Source organism: Citrus sinensis, chromosome 5 (assembly GCF_022201045.2).
Source record: "Citrus sinensis cultivar Valencia sweet orange chromosome 5, DVS_A1.0, whole genome shotgun sequence".
Classification (NCBI taxonomy): domain Eukaryota; kingdom Viridiplantae; phylum Streptophyta; class Magnoliopsida; order Sapindales; family Rutaceae; genus Citrus; species Citrus sinensis.
This window is the reverse complement of record NC_068560.1, coordinates 25703758-25727380: the sequence shown is the minus strand read 5'-3', so window position 1 is coordinate 25727380 and position 23623 is coordinate 25703758. Positions and strand designations below refer to the sequence as shown.

The 23623-nt window shown below is 36.4% G+C and overlaps 2 protein-coding genes and 1 long non-coding RNA gene across 3 annotated transcripts in view; all 3 read left to right on the top strand.

Annotated features, from left to right (window-relative positions):
• Positions 1–12842: 12842 nt before the first annotated feature.
• Positions 12843–16098, top strand: LOC127902805 (uncharacterized). The gene is made up of 2 exons (XR_008055444.1): positions 12843–13201; positions 14798–16098. It is a non-coding gene; the product is annotated as an uncharacterized LOC127902805 (long non-coding RNA).
• A 3343-nt stretch (positions 16099–19441) lies between these two features.
• LOC107176260 (probable disease resistance protein At4g27220) overlaps positions 19442–23623 on the top strand; it is an 82571-nt gene continuing 78389 nt past the window's right edge. Inside the window, exon 1 of the mRNA XM_052441281.1 lies at positions 19442–20002. Coding sequence (XP_052297241.1) covers positions 19844–20002 — 159 coding nt within the window. The 5' untranslated portion in view covers positions 19442–19843. The remainder of the gene's footprint in view (positions 20003–23623) is intronic.
• The window catches only part of LOC112496770 (probable disease resistance protein At4g27220), a 64306-nt gene continuing 60683 nt past the window's right edge, over positions 20001–23623 (top strand). The window contains exon 1 of the mRNA XM_052442892.1: positions 20001–20453. Within this exon, the coding sequence (XP_052298852.1) occupies positions 20082–20453 (372 nt within the window). The 5' untranslated portion in view covers positions 20001–20081. The remainder of the gene's footprint in view (positions 20454–23623) is intronic.

Below are 23623 nucleotides of genomic sequence, written 5' to 3'. Positions count from 1 at the left end.
ATTACAACGTGGAATGGTTTGAAGAAGCAGTTCCTTGAGAAGTACTTTCCGGCTTCAAGAGCTGCCAACATCAGAAAAGATATTTGTGGGATCAGACAACTTCCTGGGGAGACTTTATATGAGTATTGGGAGCGATTCAAACAATTGTGTGCCAGCTGTCCTCAGCATCAAATTTCTGATCAACTTCTTATTCAATATTTTTACGAAGGACTGTCATTGATGGATAGGAGTATGATAGATGCTGCTAGTGGAGGCGTGTTGGTGAACAAGACCCCTACTCAAGCAAGGGAGTTGATATCAAATATGGCTGCCAATGCACAACAATTTAGCAGCAAGCAAGAGCTCACTTCAAGGAAGGTGAATGAGGTAAATATTTCTTCTGTTGAACAACGTTTAGATAAACTTACTTCTCTTGTGGAAAAGTTTGTTGTAGGTAATGTGCAGCAGGTGAAGACTTGTGGTATATGTTACAATATGGGTCATTCAACTGATATGTGTCCTACACTTCAAGAAGAACACATTGAACAAGCCAATGCAGTTGGAGGATTTCCAGGCATGCCTCAGAGGAGGTATGATCCTTATGCACAAACATACAATCCGGGATGGAAGGATCATCCCAACTTCAGCTATGGAGTTAGGCCGTCAGGATTCCCACAACAGTATCCACCAAGACAACCAGCACCTCCACAGTCAAACTCCAAGTCAGGTATATCTCTTAAAGAAATTGTTAAATCACTTGCGACTAACACTCAACAATTTCAGCAGGCAACTACAGCAAGCATTCAGAACTTGGAGAACCAAATGAGTCAATTGGCGACTACAGTGAGCCGTCTGGAGTCTCAAGTATTAGGGAGATTGCCTTCACAATCTGAGGTGAATCCAAAGCAAAACGTTAGTGCTGTCATCCTTAGAAGTGGGACGGAGTTGCAAGAGCCTAGTAAGAAAGTGACAAAGCATGTAGAAGATGAACTTGAGAAGAATGAATTAATGCCTCAATCTCAAGATGCACAACCCACCAAAGCGAAATCCCTACCTATTGTGATACCTCCTCCTTTTCCAAGCCGATTTGCAAAATCCAAGAAGGAGGAACAAGAGAAAGACATCCTTGAGACATTTCGCAAGGTTGAGGTAAATATTCCTTTATTAGATGCTATAAAACAAATACCTCGATATGCTAAAGTCCTTAAGGAACTGTGCACCTCCAAGAGAAAATTAAGAGGAGATGAAAAAGTTCACATGGGGGAGAATGTTTCAGCAGTTCTCCAAAAGAAACTACCTCCTAAGTGCAAGGATCCAGGTATGTTTACTATCCCTTGTAAAATTGGTAGTGTTAGAGTTGAAAAGGCTTTGTTAGATCTAGGAGCTTCTATTAATGTCATGCCTCGTTCCATTTATTCATCTTTGAATATTGGTCCATTAAAAGAAACTGGTGTGATAATTCAACTAGCTGACAGGTCTAATGCATATCCTGATGGGGTATTAGAAGATGTCTTAGTACAAGTTAATGAGTTGGTTTTTCCTGCTGATTTTTATGTACTTGATATGGAAGATGATAACTCCTCTAATTCTGTCCCAATTTTGCTAGGAAGACCTTTTCTTAAGACTGCTAGGACTAAAATGGATATACATAAAGGGACTCTCACTATGGAGTTTGATGGAGAGGTTATAGAATTCAATATGAATGATGCCATGAAATATCCTAGTGAGGAACATTCGGTATTTTCTGTGGATGTTATTAACCCTATAGCGCAGGAAATTTTTTACAAGGAAAAGACGAAGACATTTCATGATAGAATGATTTTGAGAAAGGAGTTCTCTGTTGGTCAAAAAGTTCTTCTTTTTCATTCTAAACTTAAACTTTTTCCGGGTAAATTACGTTCTTGTTAGGTTGGACCTTTTATTGTTACTAATGTTTTTCCTCATGGTGCAGTTGAGATTCGGAGCCCGACCTCTGACAGAGTTCTTAAGGTTAATGGTCATCGCTTAAAACCTTTTTATGAAGGTTTTTCGGTGAATATTGTGGAGGATGTGGCTCTCGAAAGTCCAAATTATGGAGATTGATGCATAAATGTGTCTAGCCAAAGACATAAAACAAAGGCGCTTTTTGGGAGGCAACCCAAGTGATTTATTTATTTTGGTTTTTGTTATATCTTCTTTTAATTTTGATTCAAATTTTTTTTAAATAATGTGTTTGCTTATTTTGGTCAGAAGAAAATTTTTGATAAGGCGTGCCCACGTCTTAACTAATAAGTACTTCTGTAATTTTTAAAGTAAAATAGTTTTAAGGCGTGCCCACGTGCTTATTAGAAAAGTACTTCTGAAATTTTTAGTGTCTCAAAGTGATTCATCACTAAAAAAAAAAAAAAAAAAAAAAATAATTTTAATTGATTTTATTTCATTTTATTTTATTTATTTATTTCTTTTGTTCTTTCTTTTATATATATATATATATTTTTTTAAAAAAAAAATCAAAAAAAAATCATTGTTAAAAAAAAAAAAAAATTTTACTGTTCACAAAATCCCTAATTTTCCAGAAATTGTTTTCTTCTCCAGCCGTTTGCAGCACGCCAGCAGCAAACCAGCCAGCCGGAGAATGCAGCATCAGTCGCGCGCAACGCACGCACCAGCAACGAGCACGCCCCGCAACGCAACTCAGAACCAGCTCTCGCGCGCAACAGTCCCGCAGCAACACAGCCACGCAGCAGCTCTCGCGCGCAACGCAGCCACGCAGACAGCATCCTGCACGCAACCAGCAGTGCGCAACCAGCCCCAAGCCGCGCAGCAAGCTCCAGCCGAGCACGCAACGCAACAAGCGTCACCAGCGCGCGCACCAGCAATCCCCCAGCGCGCAGCAACAGCCGCAGCACGCAGATCCAGCGTCACCAGTTCGCAGCATCAGTCCCATCCGCGCGCAACTGAACCACCAGCCGTGTACCCGCAAGCTCCAGTCGAGCAGCAATAGTCCGCAACCAGCCTACGACATGCATTCCAGCCGCGTGAATCGAAATCCGTGACAAGATGGAGCAGAATTTGGCCGCATACTTCAAGAGTGTGGGATTTATCCCACCATTCCCGCCAAGCCCATAGACGTTATGAGGATCAAAGCTCACAATTCAGGGAAGTTTTTGCCTTTAATCTTTTATCCTTACGCTTTAATTTTTATGTGAGCTTTGATTATCTTACATTGGGGACAATGTAAGTTATTGGTGTGGGGGAGGGATTTTTGCATTATTGATGCCTGGAATTATTATTTTCACTCTACTCATCTATTTTCACTCTACTCATCCTTAAATGATTTTGGAGTTAGTATGCTTTATATATTATTATTTTATCTTTTCTTTTCTTTCTCACTACTTTTTTCCCATCTATCTCAAATTATTTACATCTATTTTTTTTCCTATCATACTCTTTCATCACTCACATTTTATCTTTCATTTTTTTTTACTACATACATCTTTCTCGTTTATTATCATTTTTACCTTTCCTTTTATATCTCATTCATACCTTCATCTCATTCTACACCACTATTGATGATTGATTCATTTGAAGAGTGTACATGATTTGATGGCAAATTTACCAACTTTGTGAGGATTTGAGCCTATGAGCAACCACTTTGCTCTAATTATTTTTGTTATGTGAATATCAATCCTAGTTTGTTTATTCTAGAACTTGCTTTATTATGCATGTTGAAGCCACATTACGGGATTTTATGCATTAAAATGATAAGGGCAAACCATTTACCATTTTTCTATTCTCGCATTTTCCTTTTTCTTTACCGGAAGACCTTTATTTGCTACCTTTGTTTGAGCCTTAACCATTACCCATCTAATTCTCTCCGTCTACTTAACCATTTTTCTTCTTTTTGAGCCTCAATTTAAGGAGATTTTTGGACTCATTGTATGGATATATTTTGTTGCTTTTTCTACCTTGTATTAAAGTTTCTCAATTAGATCAACAAACATTATGCTTGAATTCAATTGTGCAAGGTTCGTTTCTTTTGTTTGATTCGAAAAAAAAAAAAACAAACAAAAAAAAAGAAAAAGAAAAGGAAAAAGAAAAAAAAAAAGAAAAAAAAAAGAAAAAGAAAAATCGAAAAAAAAATCGAAAAAAAAAATGTTTACATTCTTGGTGACTTGAGTAGAAATAAGCATTTTGATATCATAAGTTCATTCAATGAGTTCATTCTTCTCATTTTGATCTCTTTTTCTTTCGTAAACCTTTCTTTTTCATTTAACCCATTTAACCGCATTACAACCCTTTTAAGACCCTTAGATTTTTGCATTTTATTCATGTTTTGTGGATTGAGATGTGATTTATGAGCAAGCTTATGGTAATAGCATTCTTTGATTTGATTTGAGTGGATAAATGACACCTTAAACACTTTGAGTGCATGGAGTGAAGTTATTGAGAGGGCTATTACATCTTGTTGCACTTGAATTTTGAATGGATCTTCTTGGTGGTTGAATGTTCTTATTCTATCTTATGAGATTCTATGCTTTAAAATCCTTGTCTCTCGAATGTTGATCGACTTAATTTCTTGAGGTATGCTTGCTTAAAATTATTTTTGGATGAGTTGAGATGAGAATTGAGTGGAGATTTGGGATTAATCTTGAGTTATATGCTTGAGGACAAGCATCATCTTGGTGTGGGGGAATTTGTTAGAGTGCAATTTATGCACTAGTTTTGCATTGTTCACTTCCCTTAATATCGATGTTTTGCACTTAATAATAATGTTTTACTTGTGTTTTACTTTTGTAGGTGCAATTCTATTGATTGATGATAAAATTGAGCTAAAAGATGATGTTTAAGGAGGATTGTTCTCTTGGAGAAATTTCTGAGCGTCAGAAGAACTTTGTTGATAAGGCGTGGGCGCGTGCTGTCAACTGCGGACCTGCAGTTTTTTTTTTAGTTTAACGTGTTTTGTATTTTTGGTTATTTTTGTAATTACGAATTTAATATTTCAGATATTAGTATTTTATTTTAAATAGAATTTTAAAAGAGAAGAGAGAGAGAGTATTTAAGGGAGGAATCTATTGTGAAAAAGGGGGGATTGAAATTAGAGAAAAAGAAACCCTAGATCTAATTTTTCTCTTCTCTCTATGAAGAGCTAAACCTATTTTTCTGGTTGAAGGATAACGAAGCTTTGATTCATCACTACTGTGAGATCTTTCTTATGCTTTAATTGTTTTATTACTTTTTGGGTATTTGTTTATTCTCTGAATTAGTTTTATGATTATGTTTGTTAATTAAGTAATTGGCCACTATTTAATTATCAACTTAATCTATTGTCAATTAAAGGATTCATCGTATGAAGAATTTAATGTTTGTGACAAATAACATAGCAGAGAGTTGTGTTGTGAGAATAAACAATCTAATTTAAATGAATCATCATATGTGTTTATTAGGATTTGGGTCTCTCTGGTTTTTCAGGCTGTCAATTGATTAAATCCTATGATCGTATCTAGGGTTGTCTATTGATTAGGGAAATATCCAACGGTCGTACCTTGGTTATCAACTAATTAAGGAGAGATTGGCTATTAGAGGGTCTCAGTAGCTATAACCGGTCTATTCATAAGTAATAATAATATATATTTGAATCAATGATCAGTAGTCGAATCAAGCTGAGTTAATTCCTTCAACCAGAGCTTTCTCCAATTTGAATTACAACTTTAATTTGCATTCTTATTATTTTAATTTGATTTTTATTATTGTCAACAAAACCCCCATTTTATGTTTTGCATTTTAAAAGGATTTAAATAATTACCGATCTCTGTGGACACGACCCTGCTCAATCACTATACACAATTTATTTAGAGTAGGAATTTATTTTTGTTGGCTTCGACACCCATCACTTCCTTCATTTAAGAATTGTTAGTTTTGATAGATTGATAATTCAACCTTTTTTTTTTCCTAAAACCCTGCATACTGACTTAAGTATTGGAGGGTTCTCGCCGGAAAAACCACCAGCACTCTAGATCCAGTTGTGTGAGTGCAGGTCAGAAGAGAAGGAGCAAGGTTAGTTGAGGTCGTTAAACCCGTTTGATTGGAGAGAGAACAAGTAGCTTCGCGCCTCACCCAAAGCAAACTTAAGCGTTGACGAGACAACCTGGTCAGCCTTCCACGTACGACCATATTTCAGCATCAACATTTTGGCGCCGTCTGTGGGGAGCTGAAAAAAAAGCTACTACTAGCAAAGCAACTCATAGGGAGAAGTAGGCGTGTGGACATAGATATGGGAAGGAATAGTGCCTAAGGAGACGAGCATGAGACCAGTGAAACGATTACTCTAAGAGAGATAGCAAATGAGGCACGGGAAAGAGTGATGCATGAGCGAATGGAGTGGATGGAGAAGCAAATAAAGACCCTCACCGCCATCTTACATGAGCTAAGGAACGAGCAAAGAAGGGCTTATGATACAAATGCGACAAGGGATGATGTTGCACTAATGACCAAGTTTGATTTCTTTGGAGAGCTTCCAATTCTTCTTTCATAGCTGAGTACCACCTAGGATCTGCCAATGCTGTTTTGACATTGGATGGTTCAAGGTCTTGAGAAACAGCTAGATAGGTTTTGGGTTTGTAGATACCAGCTTTAGATCTGGTAACCATAGGATGAGTAGAGAGTACTGGTTGAGAAGAATTTGAAGGTCTTGAATATAGATCAAGGGATTGTGAATGAACAGAATTTTGCAAGGAATGAGACTCTGATGCAGAAGACAAAGCAGGACTAGAGACTGCAGCTGATGGCTCTTCATTGCTACTGTTACTGAGAATAAGTGTTTGAGGAAGAAAGAAATGAACTAAAGATGGAGTGGAGATATCAAAATGAGAGAAGATGTTTGACTTATTTTTCAAAAACAGTTCAAAATATGGAAATTACAGTTCATTGAAGGTAACATGTCTGGCAACAAAAACTTTCCCAGTTCGATCAAGACACTTGTAGCCCTTATGAATGGGACTGTAACCAATGAAGACACATTTCTGAGTATGAAAATCTAGCTTGTGATGATTATAAGGTTGAAGAAAAGGAAAACATGAGCAACCAAACACTTTAGGAAATTTGTAATCTGGAAGCTAATTGTATAGTTTCTGAAAAGGAGAGAAATTGTTGAGAACAAGTGTTGGCATTCTATTAATTAAGTAGGTGGCTGTATGAAAAGCTTCCCACCAAAAAGAGAGAGGTAAGTGAGCTTGAACTAAGAGTGTGAGTCCAGTTTCAACAATTTGCCTATGTTTCATTTCAACCACACCATTTTGATGGTGAGTATGGGGGCAACTATATCTAAACTGAATACCTTCTTGTTGTAGAAATGATTTGAAAGCTATAAACTCACCCCCCATATCAGTTTGTAGTGTTTGGATGGATAAAGAAAATTGTTTTTCTACAAGGGACTTGAAGTGTTTGAAGGTTTCAAATGCCTCAGATTTGAGTGTGAGTGGAAATATCCAACAATATCTTGTGAAATCACCAACAAAGGAAATATAGTACTTGTATCCATCCATGGACAACACAGAAGCTGGACCCCATAAGTCAGCATATAAGAGTTGGAGAGGGAATTTTGATTTTATATCAGTGACTGGAAAATGAAATTGATGTAATTTGCCATATTGACAAGCATCACAAAAGTTAAGAGATTGAGAATGGATTGAATGCATGGGGAGACTTTTCATTATTGTTTGCAAAACATGTTTGGTTGGATGACCAAACCTATTGTGCAACAACTGCATAAACTCACTATTGGAAGCTAAAAAACTGACAGAATTCTCATTATTGGAATTGATCAAATTGGAACAGACATTTGTTTGGTTATTCAACTCTTTCAAAGAGTGTACAATCTTTTTATTTGAAACAACAGACAACATTGAACTAGGTTTTAAACCCAAAGCTTTAGAATCAAGAATAGGTGTATCTTGAGACAGTAGCTTAAAAAGACCATCTTCAGCAATCCCCTGTGCCAGCAAAGTTCCTTGCATCTTGTCCTTAATGAAACAAAGATTAGAAACAAATTCAATGGTTATATGATTGTCAAAGAGAAGTTTAGACCAGCTAATGAGATTTTTGGTAATTTTGGGAACACACAGAACATTAGAAAGGTTTAACTGATTACCTAAGGATGTAAAGAGACATATATTGTCTATGTAAGTGATTCTAAGACCTTGTCCATTACCAACTAACAGCAACTGAGATCCAAAATAAGGTTTACCATCAGCTAAGTTTTCCACATTGTTTGTAAGATGATGTGTTGCTCCACTATCCAGATACCATCCTTGGTCAGCAACTCCTTCTGATGTAGCCATAAAAGCAGCTCTGGAAGTTTGATTCTGACCTGGAAAATTTCCTTGCACAGAAAAATTTGGAACAAAGTTTCTGTTAAATCCGTCTTTACAATTAGTTGCAGTATGATTATGCTTGAAACAAATTTGACAAACAATACTTCCTCTGCCTCCTCCTCTTCCAAATCCATTAAAACCACCAGGAAATCCACCAGAAAAATTTCCAGCAGCACCAGCAAAATTACCTCTACCTTGATTTCCATTCCAGTTATTCCAGTTATTATTCTATTGTCCTTTGCCTGAATTTTGTCCCTTTCCTGGATTGAAACCTCCTCTGTTTGTAAAATTTCCATTCCAGTTATTAAATCCAGTTTTATTTCTAGTGTTTCCATTCCAGCCTCCTTGATTATTGTTATTCCAGCCTCCCTGATTATTAATTTTCTTTTGATTGTTTCTAGCCTGAGCTAAGTCTGTTTCACTTCCTTGAAAGCATTAGATTGATTACTTTCTAAACGTGCCTCATGTGTCAACAACATTGAATAAGCCTCATTAATACTCATTTTTAGAACATTTGCTTCAATATACACAACTACTGGATAATAAGGCTGACTTAATCCAGAGATGAGATGAGTTATAAAATCCAAAGAACTAACAGGACTTCCAACAATAGCAAACTCATCAGTAACTGACTTCACTTACTAAAATATTTTGTCATAGTCATAGATCTTTTCTTCAGATTATTCAACATCATTTTGAGATGAACTTTCTTAGCAGCAGTTTCAGATCCAAATTGTTGCTCTAAACTAGACCACAGTTGATAGGAAGTTTTAGAGTTTACCACAAGACTGAGGATTTCAACGCTGATGGAGGATAACAGCCAGTTCAATAACATCTGATTTTGCTTTCTCCACACAGCAAACTCAGGATTCTCTCGTGAAGCAACAGTTGAACTTACAGAAGCATTGAAGATAGCATCTGAATTTCCTTGAGTGCTTGAGAGAAATTGATCTGGACAAATTCTGGATCCATCAAGCAAACTTTCAAGTTCATTTGCTCGAACTGAAGATAGGATTTGAGATTTCCAGATTAAGTAATTTGATCGGTCAAGTTTTATTGGAGTTGTGAAGGTAAAGGTTGTTGCTGAAGATGAGATGTTTGTATTCAAGCTTGATAACGCCATGAGATTAGACTAAATCTAGCTCTGATACCAAATTGAAGTTTAATCAAGCTATTTGTGCTTGTTTGGTTGTAGAGAAAGTGAGGGAAAATTTAATGAGCATTAAGAGAAAATATAAGAAAAACAGATCAAATCTTATTCAACTAATTATGAGTACAGAAAGTGAGCTTATATACTGAGATCCAGAACCTTCTACATTTGCTCACACACGTGTAAAGAATAAGCTGTGATTAACTAACTTTCCCAGCTCTATAACAAACTTACAAACTAACAATAACAACCTTGCTTACTCAGCTGCCACATCAGCAGAACCATTACAAGAATATTCTTTACATTTATATCTCTAACAGCCACAGAGCCCAGTCATCGGAGGAATAGAAATGAGGAAATCCCTTCAATAAAGGGGACAGCTCAATGGGGTGCCTAACAATGGAGTTGGAACTCATACTTTGAGAGAATGTGAGCACGAAGGGAGAGATCAATTACACAACGGACGAATCTTGGGAAGTTGTAGCAGAGGAGCGAATGCCGAAAAAAGGGAGCTGAGGCAGCACCTGCTCGAGCCTTGGAACTGGAGGGAGAAGTACGACGATTGGCACAAATAATAGACGAAATGCAGGGTAGGAGAAAGCCCCTCAGTTGGAGAATAATGTTGGATGATTAATCTCGGCTTTCAGCTGAAATCATGGGCACTATGATACCAAGAGATTTTCATTTTCTCGACCTCAAATACTCAGGAAAAAGTGGCCCACTGGTGCACGTCGAGTGCTTCAACGACATGACTGGAGTGCAGGGGCTAACACCAGCGTAGAGGTGCAGAGTATTCCCTTTGACATTGGAAGGACGAACACGAGATTGGTACCTTCCCTTTGACACCGGCAGGGACTTGTAACTTCCAGGAACCTTCAATTAACCTAAAAAAAAAAAATTACATATAGTTTGAAATTATATGATGATTGATAGGAATGTATTTTTGTAGTAATCTTTTATTTGATCATTTATTTTTTGGTATTCCGTGAAAAGTGTGCAAAATTAGATAATATTTCTCTGAAACTGGTATTCCTTGTGCGAAGCATCACATGCTGAGAGCTTCGACTAAACTAGTTTCAATTGTACTTTTACTCACACGCTGCCGCTACAGCTTTGGAAGCGTAAAAATATGTGTGCAATTCCTTCATTTGATCATCTTAACTAAAGATGTGTGAACTTACCATTTCGGTTCATCCCTTGTATTATTATTATGTGCAACAATTTTCTGGTGAATGTGAGAGATTCTATTCAAGTTTATTTTTGTGATCACGTGCGCACGTCAGGCATTGCAAGCGTAAATGCAAATTAAGTCACCTGAACATGCATGCGAAATAGTAATTTATTGTTATTATCAATTATTCCATTCTTTTCTTTCGAAACTAAATTTCAACTACTTGAGATGTGAAATTCTTAATAGCAGATATTCTTTGTATATGTATGATCGGATCCTGAGTACAGGGCACCTGCTGTCTCTGTTTTTAATTGAAGCATGTTTTTCGGCTTGATTCATCTCATCAGATTAAGTGGTTTGAAGTCGAACGCTTGGCTCACAAAATGTTGGTCATTGAGAAGGCAAGTGAGCTGGATGTTATCTGGACTCGACCTCCTAAATAATAACACAACTAACTGAGTCTATTCAGATTTCGTCTCATATTTGACTGGCAATAGCACATCAAAAGTCTTGTGAGAGTCACCTCGTATTGATGTGCTTAATTTACAAAGATCAAAACCAGTATCACGTTGCTTTAGTAATTTGAATTTGTGTTGGACTGAGTCGACAAAAAAGTCCTTCACCTCGTACTGATAATACATTTAAATTACAAAGATCGAAACCAGATCTGTCATTACATGAATTGGCTGTATAAAATAATCAACTCACTTCTTATTGTCATCCATTCTGTCAGCTCTTCGCATTGGTCCTTTTCTTGTTTCCGTTTTCGTCTGAAAAAAACCTTCGCTTCTGTTTGTTTTTTAATCTCACTTTCCTTTGGCCTCCTTCACTTTTAGATTGTTATCTGCTTATTCTACGATTAATGCCATCTTTGATGATATCAAGGCAGAAACAGAGAAGCAGAAGAGTGAAAGTACGGGCATTCAGCGCGGAGTTTCTCAGACGAAAGCAAAAGGGCAAGAGATTGAAGAGAAGGCTGAGACCAGTGCGGAACTAGATCATTACTCAAGTCTCTCACTAACCTCTTAGATGGTTGTTTTTGCTTCTATAGGCTACAGTGGTTGGTTCTAATCACAAAACTGAGGATTCTGCTGGAAACATGTTGTTCAAAATATTGCACAATTCAATCTTTACTGTGGCTGCCCTACCCAGACCGAAATAAGTGCTCTGTTTGGTTTCACTTTGAATTGTGCAAATTTTTGAACAACAGTTTCCAGCAAGATCCTCAATTTGTGATTATAACCGACGACTGTAATCTATAGAAGGAGAAATCATTTAGGACATCAGTGAAAGATTTGAGTAATGACTATTCTTACCAACAAATTCATCAATTTCGAATCCACTTTCAGGTTGAGTGTCTAACGATTTGATTAAATTTGTGTTTAGTTAAATGTATTGGATTTCTGGAGTATTTTGGTAGTTAATGATGAAACTCGGCATTAGATGATCTTATAATCATTTTAATCATACAATTTTTTGTCATAAAAAATCATTAAGTATTATTGCGGCAGTAAGCTACATTGAGGTAGCATTCAATATATAACTATCAGTAATTATTCTGGAAATTCAACGTGAATGAAACCTCTATTACAATAGTGAAATGAACTGAAGTTTTAGGGGAACTCTGTTTAATCAAATCGTGGGAAATAAATTCAGTAGCAGAACTGGGTAATTATTAGCTGCTCCGTCGAGTCAACCCAAAAAAAATCATAACAATGACTGAAATAATTTATAGAACTAAACACAAATTTAATCAAATCATTAGACGTGTACGTGATTGCCACTGGTATTAAAATCAAAACATTCATACAATGATTAATGGCCTTAAATTTAAGGTTAAAAATGACCTAATCAATTTCAGCAACTACATCCAAATGATTTTGGTTTTGATGTTTACAAATATGAATTTTTCTTTTCGGCTCAAATTTCGCTAATGAATACACCAAAACCTCAAAAGTTTTTCTTTCACTTTGATGATTATATTGTGTTCACTGAAAAATTATAGAGCACCTTCGTTGCACTACACCCACTTAGTATACATATGACATATCTGTACTTCTTTTAAAAAATTACCACATGATTAATAGTTATATTTAATTTACACATACATCATTCAGCTTTTGGAATTCGTCATTTGGGTCCTCACGTGTAAGCATCACGTGCACCACTCATTCTGAGTTTCTGACCAAGTCAAAGTTCAGTTAAAATTCTTTGCAGCAAAGGTGGTGTGGTTTGGTTACTGGTCAATAGCTCACTCAACTTGTGAACCGTGATTAGTCAAATAATCAAGTACACGTGGCATCATGAAACGCTTCGAAGAGTAACCTCGGAAGGTCTGTCCACTGTCCAGTATGATGACATGTCAGCAACGTTTTACAACAGGAAGCAGCTATGGTGTAAGCATGGTAGTGATCACGTAGAAGCTGTGTATGCATATCACCCGTCTGTTGAAATGCTCGCAGTAAATTGCTTCATTAATCAACCTCTTATAACATTGCTTCATTTGTCAAGTCAAATTTTCCTCGGAGTCAAGAAATGGAGAACTAACAGGTATGCATTTCTGAAGCCATTATTATATTCAAAAACAAGGATTGGTATAAAAGCTTATTAATGATTATGAAACTAAGCATGACGGAATCAGCATTTCTTGATTTTCTTCAATAAGCAGAAATAGTGTTTCCCAATAAATTTATAAAAATGCGTGAAAAGATTATATTATATACTAGTTGTAGTTGATTGATTTTTCTTTTAATCTTCCTGTTATATTCCACGACAGAGCTGATTTAAAGACTTCTGGTCCCGTTTTCATAATAATCGTTGTCCTAAACCTTCTTTGCAGATATTTCACTGTGCTCCCTTTTTTTATTTCTAGCTTTTTGCTTTTCTTTTTCGCATGGTCTTTGTTTATATTTGATGTTCCCAAATATACAAGTTAACGCAACCATTTGTGACAGCGAACCAATTTACCTAGTTGTTGGATTGTCGCTTTCTGTGTTTTGTCTTTTTGGTCGATGTTAACATGATTTAGAGCTTTTGAACGCGTCTTCCAAGTGCAGATGCCGAGTATATCCACTGTTCGATGAAATGCCTATATGAATAATTTGAGGACCCACGAGGCCACGCCACTGGTATTAGACTATTTGGAAAAGAAAAAAGAAAAAGATAATAAGTACAACTGCGATGCATTTTCACAGTAACTTTACAAAGTCTGGTGATATATTGATGATTATAATTTTATAATTTTACGCATATGAAATCATCAAAGTATTATTTAATTTAACTCTTCTCAACTGGGGACGTGAGTTTGATTCAAGTAGTATTATCACTCATATAATTGATTAATGAGCTCTTTTCCTGTCATCTAATGCTGATGCTTGTATATTCTATTCTACCATTCGATTTTTGTATGTCTAGTGCTTGTAGATCAATTGATTATATGCTTCATACTTGATGGAGTGAATATAATACATAAGATTTTCTTTCAGTTATATGCAGATATGTTAAACTTTGGTTTATCGGCTAGATCGTCACTAATTATTCATAGTACGTGAAGCCTCTAATACAACAGTGATACGATTTGAAGTATTAGTTGCTCTGCTTAATCAAATCATGACAAATAAATAAAACCCACCCGTCCCCAGGTTGATTCTTCCGTGAGCCAACCCAAAAAAAAAAAAAAAATTCATAAAAATGAATGGCAAGAATAGGAATGAAATCATCCACAGAAATAAACACAAATTTAATCAAATCATTAAACACTCTTGCTCTAAGTTTTCTTCTTTACTTATTCTTTGTTTTGTTCATTGTTTAATCATTGACTCTTGTTAAGCCTTGTGTCACTTCTTGTTTGGGATCTGTTCTTGGGTCCTTCAAGATTTTGTTCTTGGTTCAATTGAGCTTTGGGAATAGCCATTACATCCAGGATATATTTTATTAACAACTAATTTCTAACATTTGTTTATTAATCAAGATAGAGTTGGAGTTTAATGATAAAATGATCACGATTTTAATTTAAAGATTTGAGCCCAAAATCCTACCGTTTACATATTAAAATCACTTGATTATCATATATTACTCTTATATTACTCAATAATCAGAGCTAATTATTACTCAATAATCACTTGATTATTTGAAAAATGCTGGCAGCACTTGCAACTCCCCGGAACCCTCGTGTAAGTGTGGATTCCGAGTACATCAACTGTTGGATAAAATGCCCATTTGAAGAAGTTGAGGACCCAGGGGGCCCGCCACTGGTACTATAAGTCTCATCTTTTGTCCTTTTATTTGTAGATGTTTTTTTTAAAAAAACAAATGATAATAAAGTCCGCAAACTTCGGCTTTATAGTTTGTAGGAGGGTAATTAGAAAGAGAAATGCTAAACGTAGAGAACGGCGAGAGAATGCCGAGAGAAACGGTAGCTTGTGCTGTCGTTTCGAGTGCTCTCTCGCCATTCCCCACATGACCCACACTTTTCTTTTCTCTTTTCACTTTGGCCCCCACGTAAACTCCACTCCACTCCACTTCTCCTTTTGTTCTCTCCCCACGTGAACTCCACTTTCCCTTTTGCTCATCCTTTTCCCCCGCGTGAACTGTTTTGTTCATTGCTCAAGCAGCAGAAGTAGTTCATCACAAGAGAAAGGAAACGACATCAACATGCAACATGAGTAGTTCATCACAAGCCATTACTTCAGCTCAACTCGAGGCCGAGTTTCCTCTCACTCCTCTCCCCCTCTCGCTCTGTTTTTCCTCTCACTCCAGCAGCAGCTTTACTAGGTCTCTGTCTCCCCTCTCGCTTCGTTTTTCCTCTCACTCCAGTACCAGCTTTACTAGGTCTCCGTCTCCCCTCTCGCTTCATTTTTCCTCTCACTCCAGCAGCAGCTTCGTCTCCGTCTCCCCAGCTTCGTCTCCGTCTCTGTCTCCGTCTCCCCAGCTTCGTCTCCGTCTTCCCTCTCGCTCCAGCTGCAGCTTCGTCTCCATCTCCCCTCTCGCTCCTACACCTCTCGCTCGCTACTCCTCTCCCTCGCTCGCTACTACTCCAAATCTACTCGGTGGTCGCTGCTCTCGGTGGTCGGTGGTCGCTGCTCGGTGGTGCTGCTTGCTGGTCCTCGTCTCCCTCGTCTCTCTCCATCTCACTCTCTCCGTTTGGTTTGTAATTAATTTTTGATAATTAATTTTTTATAATTGTTGGTAATTTTATTTGGCAATTATTTTGTTCAGTGATTATTTTGTTGGGAATTATTTTGTTGATAATTATTTTTTGATAATTATTTTAATAATTAATTTATGATAATTGTTGGTAATCTTGTTTGGTAATTATTTTGTTGAGTGATTATTTTGTTGGGAATTATTTTGGTAATTGTATTGTTGATAATTATTTTTTGATAATTATTTTGATAATTACTTTTTAATAATTATTTTTGGATAATTGTTGGTGATTTTGTAAGTAATTATTTTGTTGAATGATTATTTTGTTGGGAATTATTTTGGTAATTGTATTGTTGGTAATTATTTTTTGATAATTGTTGGTAATTTTGTAAGTAATTATTTGGTAAAAATTGTCGATTGGTGAAAATTGTCGGATTAAGTTTGAAAATAATTTTGTTGGTAATAATTTGTTGTTTTTTGTGGCAGTTAAAGTAGTGTAATATTGACAATGTCATCTAGCACAAATGAAAGTCGAAATTCACTATAAATATATAATGAATGTGGTGGCCAAATGGAGCTATTAACATCAAGTGCGATAAAGAATTCAAATCGCAAATCACAAAATTTAGAAATGTAAAGTATGCATAAACTTTCAATTGTTGTCTTCATTACGTTGTTGATGTAGCAAACGTTGGAAACTTCTACTTTCAGATCCTTCGTTCCAACTTCTACTTTCAGATCCTTCGTACGTCATCAAATAAGAAGGATAATGTGGTTGCAAAGCATACGGAGTGGTTGTTGTAATACACAAAAAATTAAAATATAATATGAGATTTTAGAAATTAAAAAAATATAAGCATACACTAACAAATTGTGATTTTTAGGTGAAAGCTTATTTAATGCCAATTATAAGGAAATGACTGATAAATATTGTGCACACTACCTTAAGTTGGGTATATAAATACCTACACAAATAATATATATATATATAAATATTTAATAATACTTTTAGTTTTGTATATTCAAAATAAAAGAAAAGTTTAACATAAAAATACATAAAGTTACCACTCCTGCTGATGCCGTTTCCTTTCTCTTGTGATGAACTATTTTTGCTTGAGCAATGAGCAAATCAGTTCACGTGGGGGAGAGAGCAAAAGGAAAAGTGGAGTGGAGTTCACATGGGGGCCAAAGTGAAAAGAGAAAAGAAAAGTGTGGGTCATGTGGGGAATGGCGAGAGAGCACTCGAAACGGCAGCACAAGCTGCCGTTTCTCTCGGCATTCTCTCGTCGTTCTCTACGTTTAGCACTTCACTTTGGGTCTCTTAGCCTTTATCAGTTCATTGTAATTATCAACAGTGAAAAAACAAGACAACTGTGATCCATTTTCACAAAAAGTTTGCAAAGTCTTCAGATTTTTTCTAACCTGCCTCCAACATACTCATTGCTAATAGAAAATTTTTAAGTAATATTGTTGTTATTGAATGTAACTGCCATGTAATTAAGATACGCCCTCCGTAATTACACGATTGTTATTTAAATAGAGGGTTTTTCCCGTAATGTTTTTTACAAAGCGCTTGTGTTTATTGGCTAATAGGATTAGCATTTTGATTGTTCGTAAAGCACTCGAAAACTCGCCCTGAATAAAAATTCATTCTCAATCTATTTAATTCCCTCCGGTATTATTGCTTATCAACTGTAATTTTTTAAATTACAGTTGTAAAATATTTGATTAACACTTAAAATTAATGAAAGCTACCATAAAATTTGCTTGAGAAGCCTCAGAACTACAAGTTGAAAAATGTCGGCAACTCAGCAGTCATTGGTAACAAGAAAATTCAATGAAACGACAAAATGCCCAATTAACCTGTAACTTTAACACCATCTACATGTAATTGTAACTAGGGTTATTATTGCTTGACTACATTATAAAGTATGAAGTATCAAATGACTATATATATATATATATATATATATATATATGTTGATGCGAGATTCTGGTTGTCCTCGTTCTACGACCAGGGTCTCTGCTCGATCAACTTCACCATGACCAGGATCTCTCCTCATAAAGCTTCTTCTCCAGAGGTTCCTGCGCACACAGACAGGTCAGAGTACGCCGGTTGTTTTCCCGGCGCAAACCCTCCGACGCTCAAGTCAGATATGAAGGTTCGGGGAACGCTTGCCACAGATCTTATGGCTTTTGGGTAGTTTTCTCTTCTTTAGAATTGCTTTTATCTCTCTTCTAATCTCAAAATTGCTAACCTTTTTACCTTCGTTGGCTACCTTTTTATAGGCTTCCTCTGAGTCCCGGTCTTCCGCAGTTTACGCCCGTTGTTCTCCCCACGCTCGGATGTGGATGTCCCATTATCGTCATGATGGGGGAATGGAGATGGACCTCGTGCCTTGATTCTCGGATAGGAAGGCACGTCTCGCCAACTGCCGTTGACCGGGTCTCCTTGCCTCGAACCCTAGCGGGAGTGACCCTATGCCTCTAGCAAGGGTTCGGCCTCGCGAATGACATATTCGTGGACGAGCAGAATATTCCTGCTCCTGTTCCCTTGCTACCTGGCTCTTACAGGAGACACCTGCTCGCAGAATTCTGCCACCAAACATCTGCTCATCACGTCTGGTCTCACCGAAGTATTTCCCTCAAACAATATATATTAATGTTTAGCATTTTATTACTGTATCTTTGTAAAATCTTTCATTTTATTATATATCCGTTTATCATTGTTAGTTAACTAGTAAAATACCAAGTATGACATTATTTTAAAAATTAATTAAATTTTTAATAAAAAATAAGAAAACAAAAATAAAAAATTAAACCCAGTTGAAGAATACCTCTCTTCGCTGTCAAAACTTCTTATACTTGTGATTAAATATCTTCCTCTAGTGCTAAATTGCTAATTTTGCTCTCATCAAAGTATCAAATTGAAAACACCGGTGAGGCTTGAAGATAACAAGTTGAAACTGCCATTAAAGCTCGGAGATCAATATGTTTTCTATCAATCTTAATTTCTATTTCATAAATCCTTCAAACTCATAGTAATAAAACCATCATTCCATAGCCAAATCAAACTGATCAACAGAAAAGCAATCTCAAAGAAATTTAATATAAAATCCACTTTTAAATTGATCGCGCATTCCTAGAGATAAATCATTTAAAAAAAAAAATTACACAGCCACTGCTGCTACCAAAATTCCTCTTTCAGATGAGACCCTCAATGCCAATGCATGGCTTAATACCCATTCGAAAGTGCCAATAATTTTTCAAAGATGGTGGACCACTGTCTGGAAAAAGAAAAAAAAAGATAACGATGACGCTAGATATTTGAGATTCCAATTTTTTTTCCCTCTTTCTTAACCAATAATAAATATGCCGCCCTTGTAATGTTTATTTGCATACAATTTTATCATAGTTTTGAATCTAAAGACACTTTTAGCGCTTTAATATTAGTATGACATTAGTGTTGGACTCACAATATTAACAAAAATATTATAAAAATAAAAGGTTTTTTTTAAAGATACACTACTAAAATGATAACACCAATACTTTTTATAGTTATTTTATATCTTATAATTTTTTATTTTTTAAAATAAAACCATAATAACCCTTATAACTTTAACCCTTATAACTATCTATCTCAATCATTGAGAATTTAGTTGACTTGGAAGCACGAGTCTTCTCCTTGTATGAATTTGAGATGACAACTGTCTGCCTCTGCATTTCCCTAATCTCTAGAGTTCTCTGAAATCTCTTCTTCATTTTCTGTCTCCCTTTTCTGAATCGTTCTTGTCCTCGATCCTACACCTTCTTTGCAAATCTTTCATTTATTGTACTCGCTTTTCAATTTTTCTTAGCAGAAAAAGGATCCCCCTTTGTTTCACTCTTTTCCTCTCCTCCTCCCTTAAATCTATTCAACCTCTTATTTTAGCAATTTATCCAAACTTCTTATTTCCCTCATCCCAGCTGATTGATTACTTCTGCTTAGTTTGATTAGTTTTGCTTTCCCCTGTTTTCTGAAAGCGAAAAATAAAAAAGAAAGGGATAATGGAAATTGTTATCTCCGTTACTGCAAAAGTTGCAGAGTACTTGGTTGCTCCCATAATTTATCCATTTACTTACTGCTGCACTTACAAGACCAACTTCGAGAAGCTGAATAATGAAGTTGATAAGCTCAAGAATGCTAGAGACAGTGTGCAGTATAAGGTTGATGATTCCAGAATTAAAGGGGACGGAATCCAACAGCACGTTGAGGAGTGGCTGATTGCTGCGAACAAGGAGATCAATGAAGTCGAAATACTTATTGAAGACAGAGAATTCAAACAACCGGTGTTTGAAGGGGTTATGTCTTAATTTGAGGACTCGGTACCAGCTTAGCAAGAAAGCAGAAAGAGAGGCGAATGCTATTGTTGGACTCCATGAAAAAGGGAGATTCGACAGTGTTTCTTTCCGTACCATTCCAGAGGAGACATGGCTTAAGTCTACCCAGGATTTCATGCACTTTGAATCGAGAAAGTCCACCTTGAAGGAGATACTAGACGCACTCAGCAACCGTAACTTCAACATGATTGGGGTGTACGGGATGGGCGGCATTGGAAAGACAACGCTGGTGAAAGAAGTTGGCAGACAGGCCAAGGAAAATAATCTCTTTGAGAAGGTCATTTCTTCACGTGTTTCCCAAACACCACAAATAAAAGAAATACAAAGAGAAATTGCAGAGAAGCTGGGCCTGAAAATAGATGAAGAGAGTGAAACTGTAAGAGCATGGAGGCTGCTCGAACAATTGAAGAAAGAGACGAAGATCCTCATAATCTTGGATGATATTTGGGGGAGTCTCGATTTGGAGGCGATTGGAATTCCAGTGGCAGATGATAACGGAGGATGTAAAGTTCTGCTGACAGCAAGAAGTCAAGATGTGTTGTCTTGTAAAATGGATTGTCAACAAAATTTTGTTGTTGATGTTCTGAATGAAAAAGAAGCTTGGAGTCTTTTCAAGAAGATGACAGGTGATTGCATAGAAAATGGTGAACTGAAATCTGTAGCGACAGAGGTAGTCAAGGAATGTGCTGGTTTGCCCATTGCCATCGTGCCCGTAGCGAAGGCATTGAAAAATAAGAGTCTCTATGAATGGAGGAATGCTTTACGACAATTAAAAAGGCCTTTCTTGAGAAGTTTCTCTGGGACACAAGCTGTGGCCGCCTATTCAACTATAGAGTTGAGTTACTATCAGTTAGAAGGTGAGGAACTCAGGAGAACATTTTTGCTAATAGGGTACGCGTTCATCTCTTGCGTTAAAGACGTGATCTGTTATGGCATGGGTTTGGGTCTGTTTCAAAACATCAACACGTTGGAAGAGGCACGGGATAGAGCACATACATTGGTTGATAAACTCAAGAACTCTTGTTTGTTGCTTGATGGCGATACTAGTGATATTGAAGACTTACCCTTAAAATAAATGTTATTGGCGATACCATTGCCTCGTTCAATGCATGATGTTGTTCGTGATGTAGCCATATCTATTGCATCTAGAGTCCAACATGTGTTTGCGGTGGAAAATGAGACCAGCTGGCCAGATAAGGATACACTGAAGGTTTGCACCGCAATCTCCTTATTTAATACTAATATTAGTGAGCTTCCTCAAGGGTTCGAGTGTCCGCAACTTAAATACTTTCATATTCGCAATGATCCTTCTTTGAGAATTTCAGATAACATTTTTACTGGGATGACAGAGCTTAGAGTTTTAGATTTCACTGAGATGCATTTGTTGGCATTGCCTTCATCGCTTGGGCTCTTACAAAACCTTCAAACATTGTCTCTGGATTTTTGTATACTAGGAGACATAGCTATTATTGGAGACCTGAAGAAATTAGAAATACTTACACTTCGAGGTTCTGATATGGAGAAACTAGTTGAAGAAATGGGCGAGCTGACTCAATTGAGGTTGTTGGATCTGAGTTACTGTTTCAATCTACAAGTTATTCCACCAAATGTCATATCAAGCTTATCACGATTAGAAGAATTGTATATCGGTCAGAGTCCCATTATGTGGGGGAAGGTTGGAGGAGTCGACGGTGAAAGAAGAAATGCCAGCCTTGACGAGTTGAATAATTTATCTAAATTGACCTCTTTAGAAATACTCATCCAAGATGAAAAGACTCTACCAAGAGACTTGTCGTTCTTCAAAATGCTGCAAAGGTACAGGATATCGATAGGATATGACTGGTGGTCGGTTGGCCCATGGGATGGGATTTCTAGAAAATTCAAACTGAAGCTCACCAATGGTGCCAACATTTGCTTGAACGAGGGGCATATCATGCAATTGAAGGGTATTGAAGACCTAACTTTAGATGGATTGCCGGACATGAAGAATGTTCTTTGTGAACCAGGCAGAGAAGTCTTTCCAAAACTGAATCGTCTCCAAATCGAACATAATGGCAACCTTGTTCGTCTTGTTGACACAATGGATTGTACGCCAGCTCCGACGATTGCATTCCCCCTTTTGGAGTCATTATTTCTGAGAGATTTAAGGAACCTTGAGGAAATATGTTGTGGTCCACTCACAGCAGAGTCTTTTAGCAAATTAAAGACCATAAGGGTGGAAGGGTGTGATAAATTGAAAAATGTATTTCCATTGGTCATTGAACTCACTCAATTAAGGACACTTGAGCTTAAAAATGTATTTCCATTGGTCATTGAAAAATGTATTTCTGAGTGCCATTTTCAAGCCACATACATGCAAAATGATGATCAATGTTCATCTCATGTTAACATAAATAATATGCTTGAAAATATATGTAGAGAGATGGACAAAACTCAAATGAAGAGATTTTATCCTATTAAACTTTATGTACAATAAAACCCATTCTTGTACAATAGTAAACTATAGCCAATTCCCTTGGGTTGGATGAATATTAATGTAATACTAGCTTCTTACTATATTATTAAGTTTTTTAAATTCGTGCAAATTTTCCTTCTTTTCATATGTGCTAGCAATTCAAGCTGTTTATTCATTTTTGCTTTTGTTAAAAAAAAAGTTAAAATATCTAATTTAAAAAAAAAAGAAATTTGTATGATTTTCAACTCAAACCAAATAAACCGATCGATTAAAAGAATCTGGAAGTTTAAATGTAAATTGAGAATAATTGAGAACAATATATATGTATGTATGTATGTATGTATGTATCTATCTATCTATCTATCCATGTATATATTGTCTGGCCATCAATATTATTCATCATTAGAATGCTTTGCATTTACTCTAATATGTGAAGTTTTTAGAAAGAAGATCAACTCCACCTTGTGTTTTTCTGTGACCATCAATATGCATCATTGGAATGCTTTGTTTTTACTTTAATTTGTGAAATCGTTAGAAAGAAGTGCTAACTCCATCTTGCCACTTTTGTGATTGATGATCACCCAGGTGTTCCCCAATTTGGAAAAATTGAGGGTTGATCAAAAGCACATAAGCCTATTTCCAGAAGACTGGCTTTTCAAACTTAAATGTCTTGATGTCCGGCTTGATGAGTCAAGTACTATTTTATCACTTGACGATTTCCTCCAGAGATTTCACACCATCAAAATTCTTGTTATAAAAGAAAACGATGACGATGATTTTTGGAAAGATCCATCTGACGAGTTTGAAAATGGAATGAAGGTAGTGATAACAGGAATAAATCAGCGTCGTGATCTGAAGCAGATTTTGAAAGGAGAGTCCTCCAATACCAATAATAACACTCAAGCAGATCTGAAGCAGATTTTTACAAGCTTCTGCACAGGAGATCTGCATTTTGAAAAGGTACGTGCAAGATTTTTGTAATTATTGTTCAA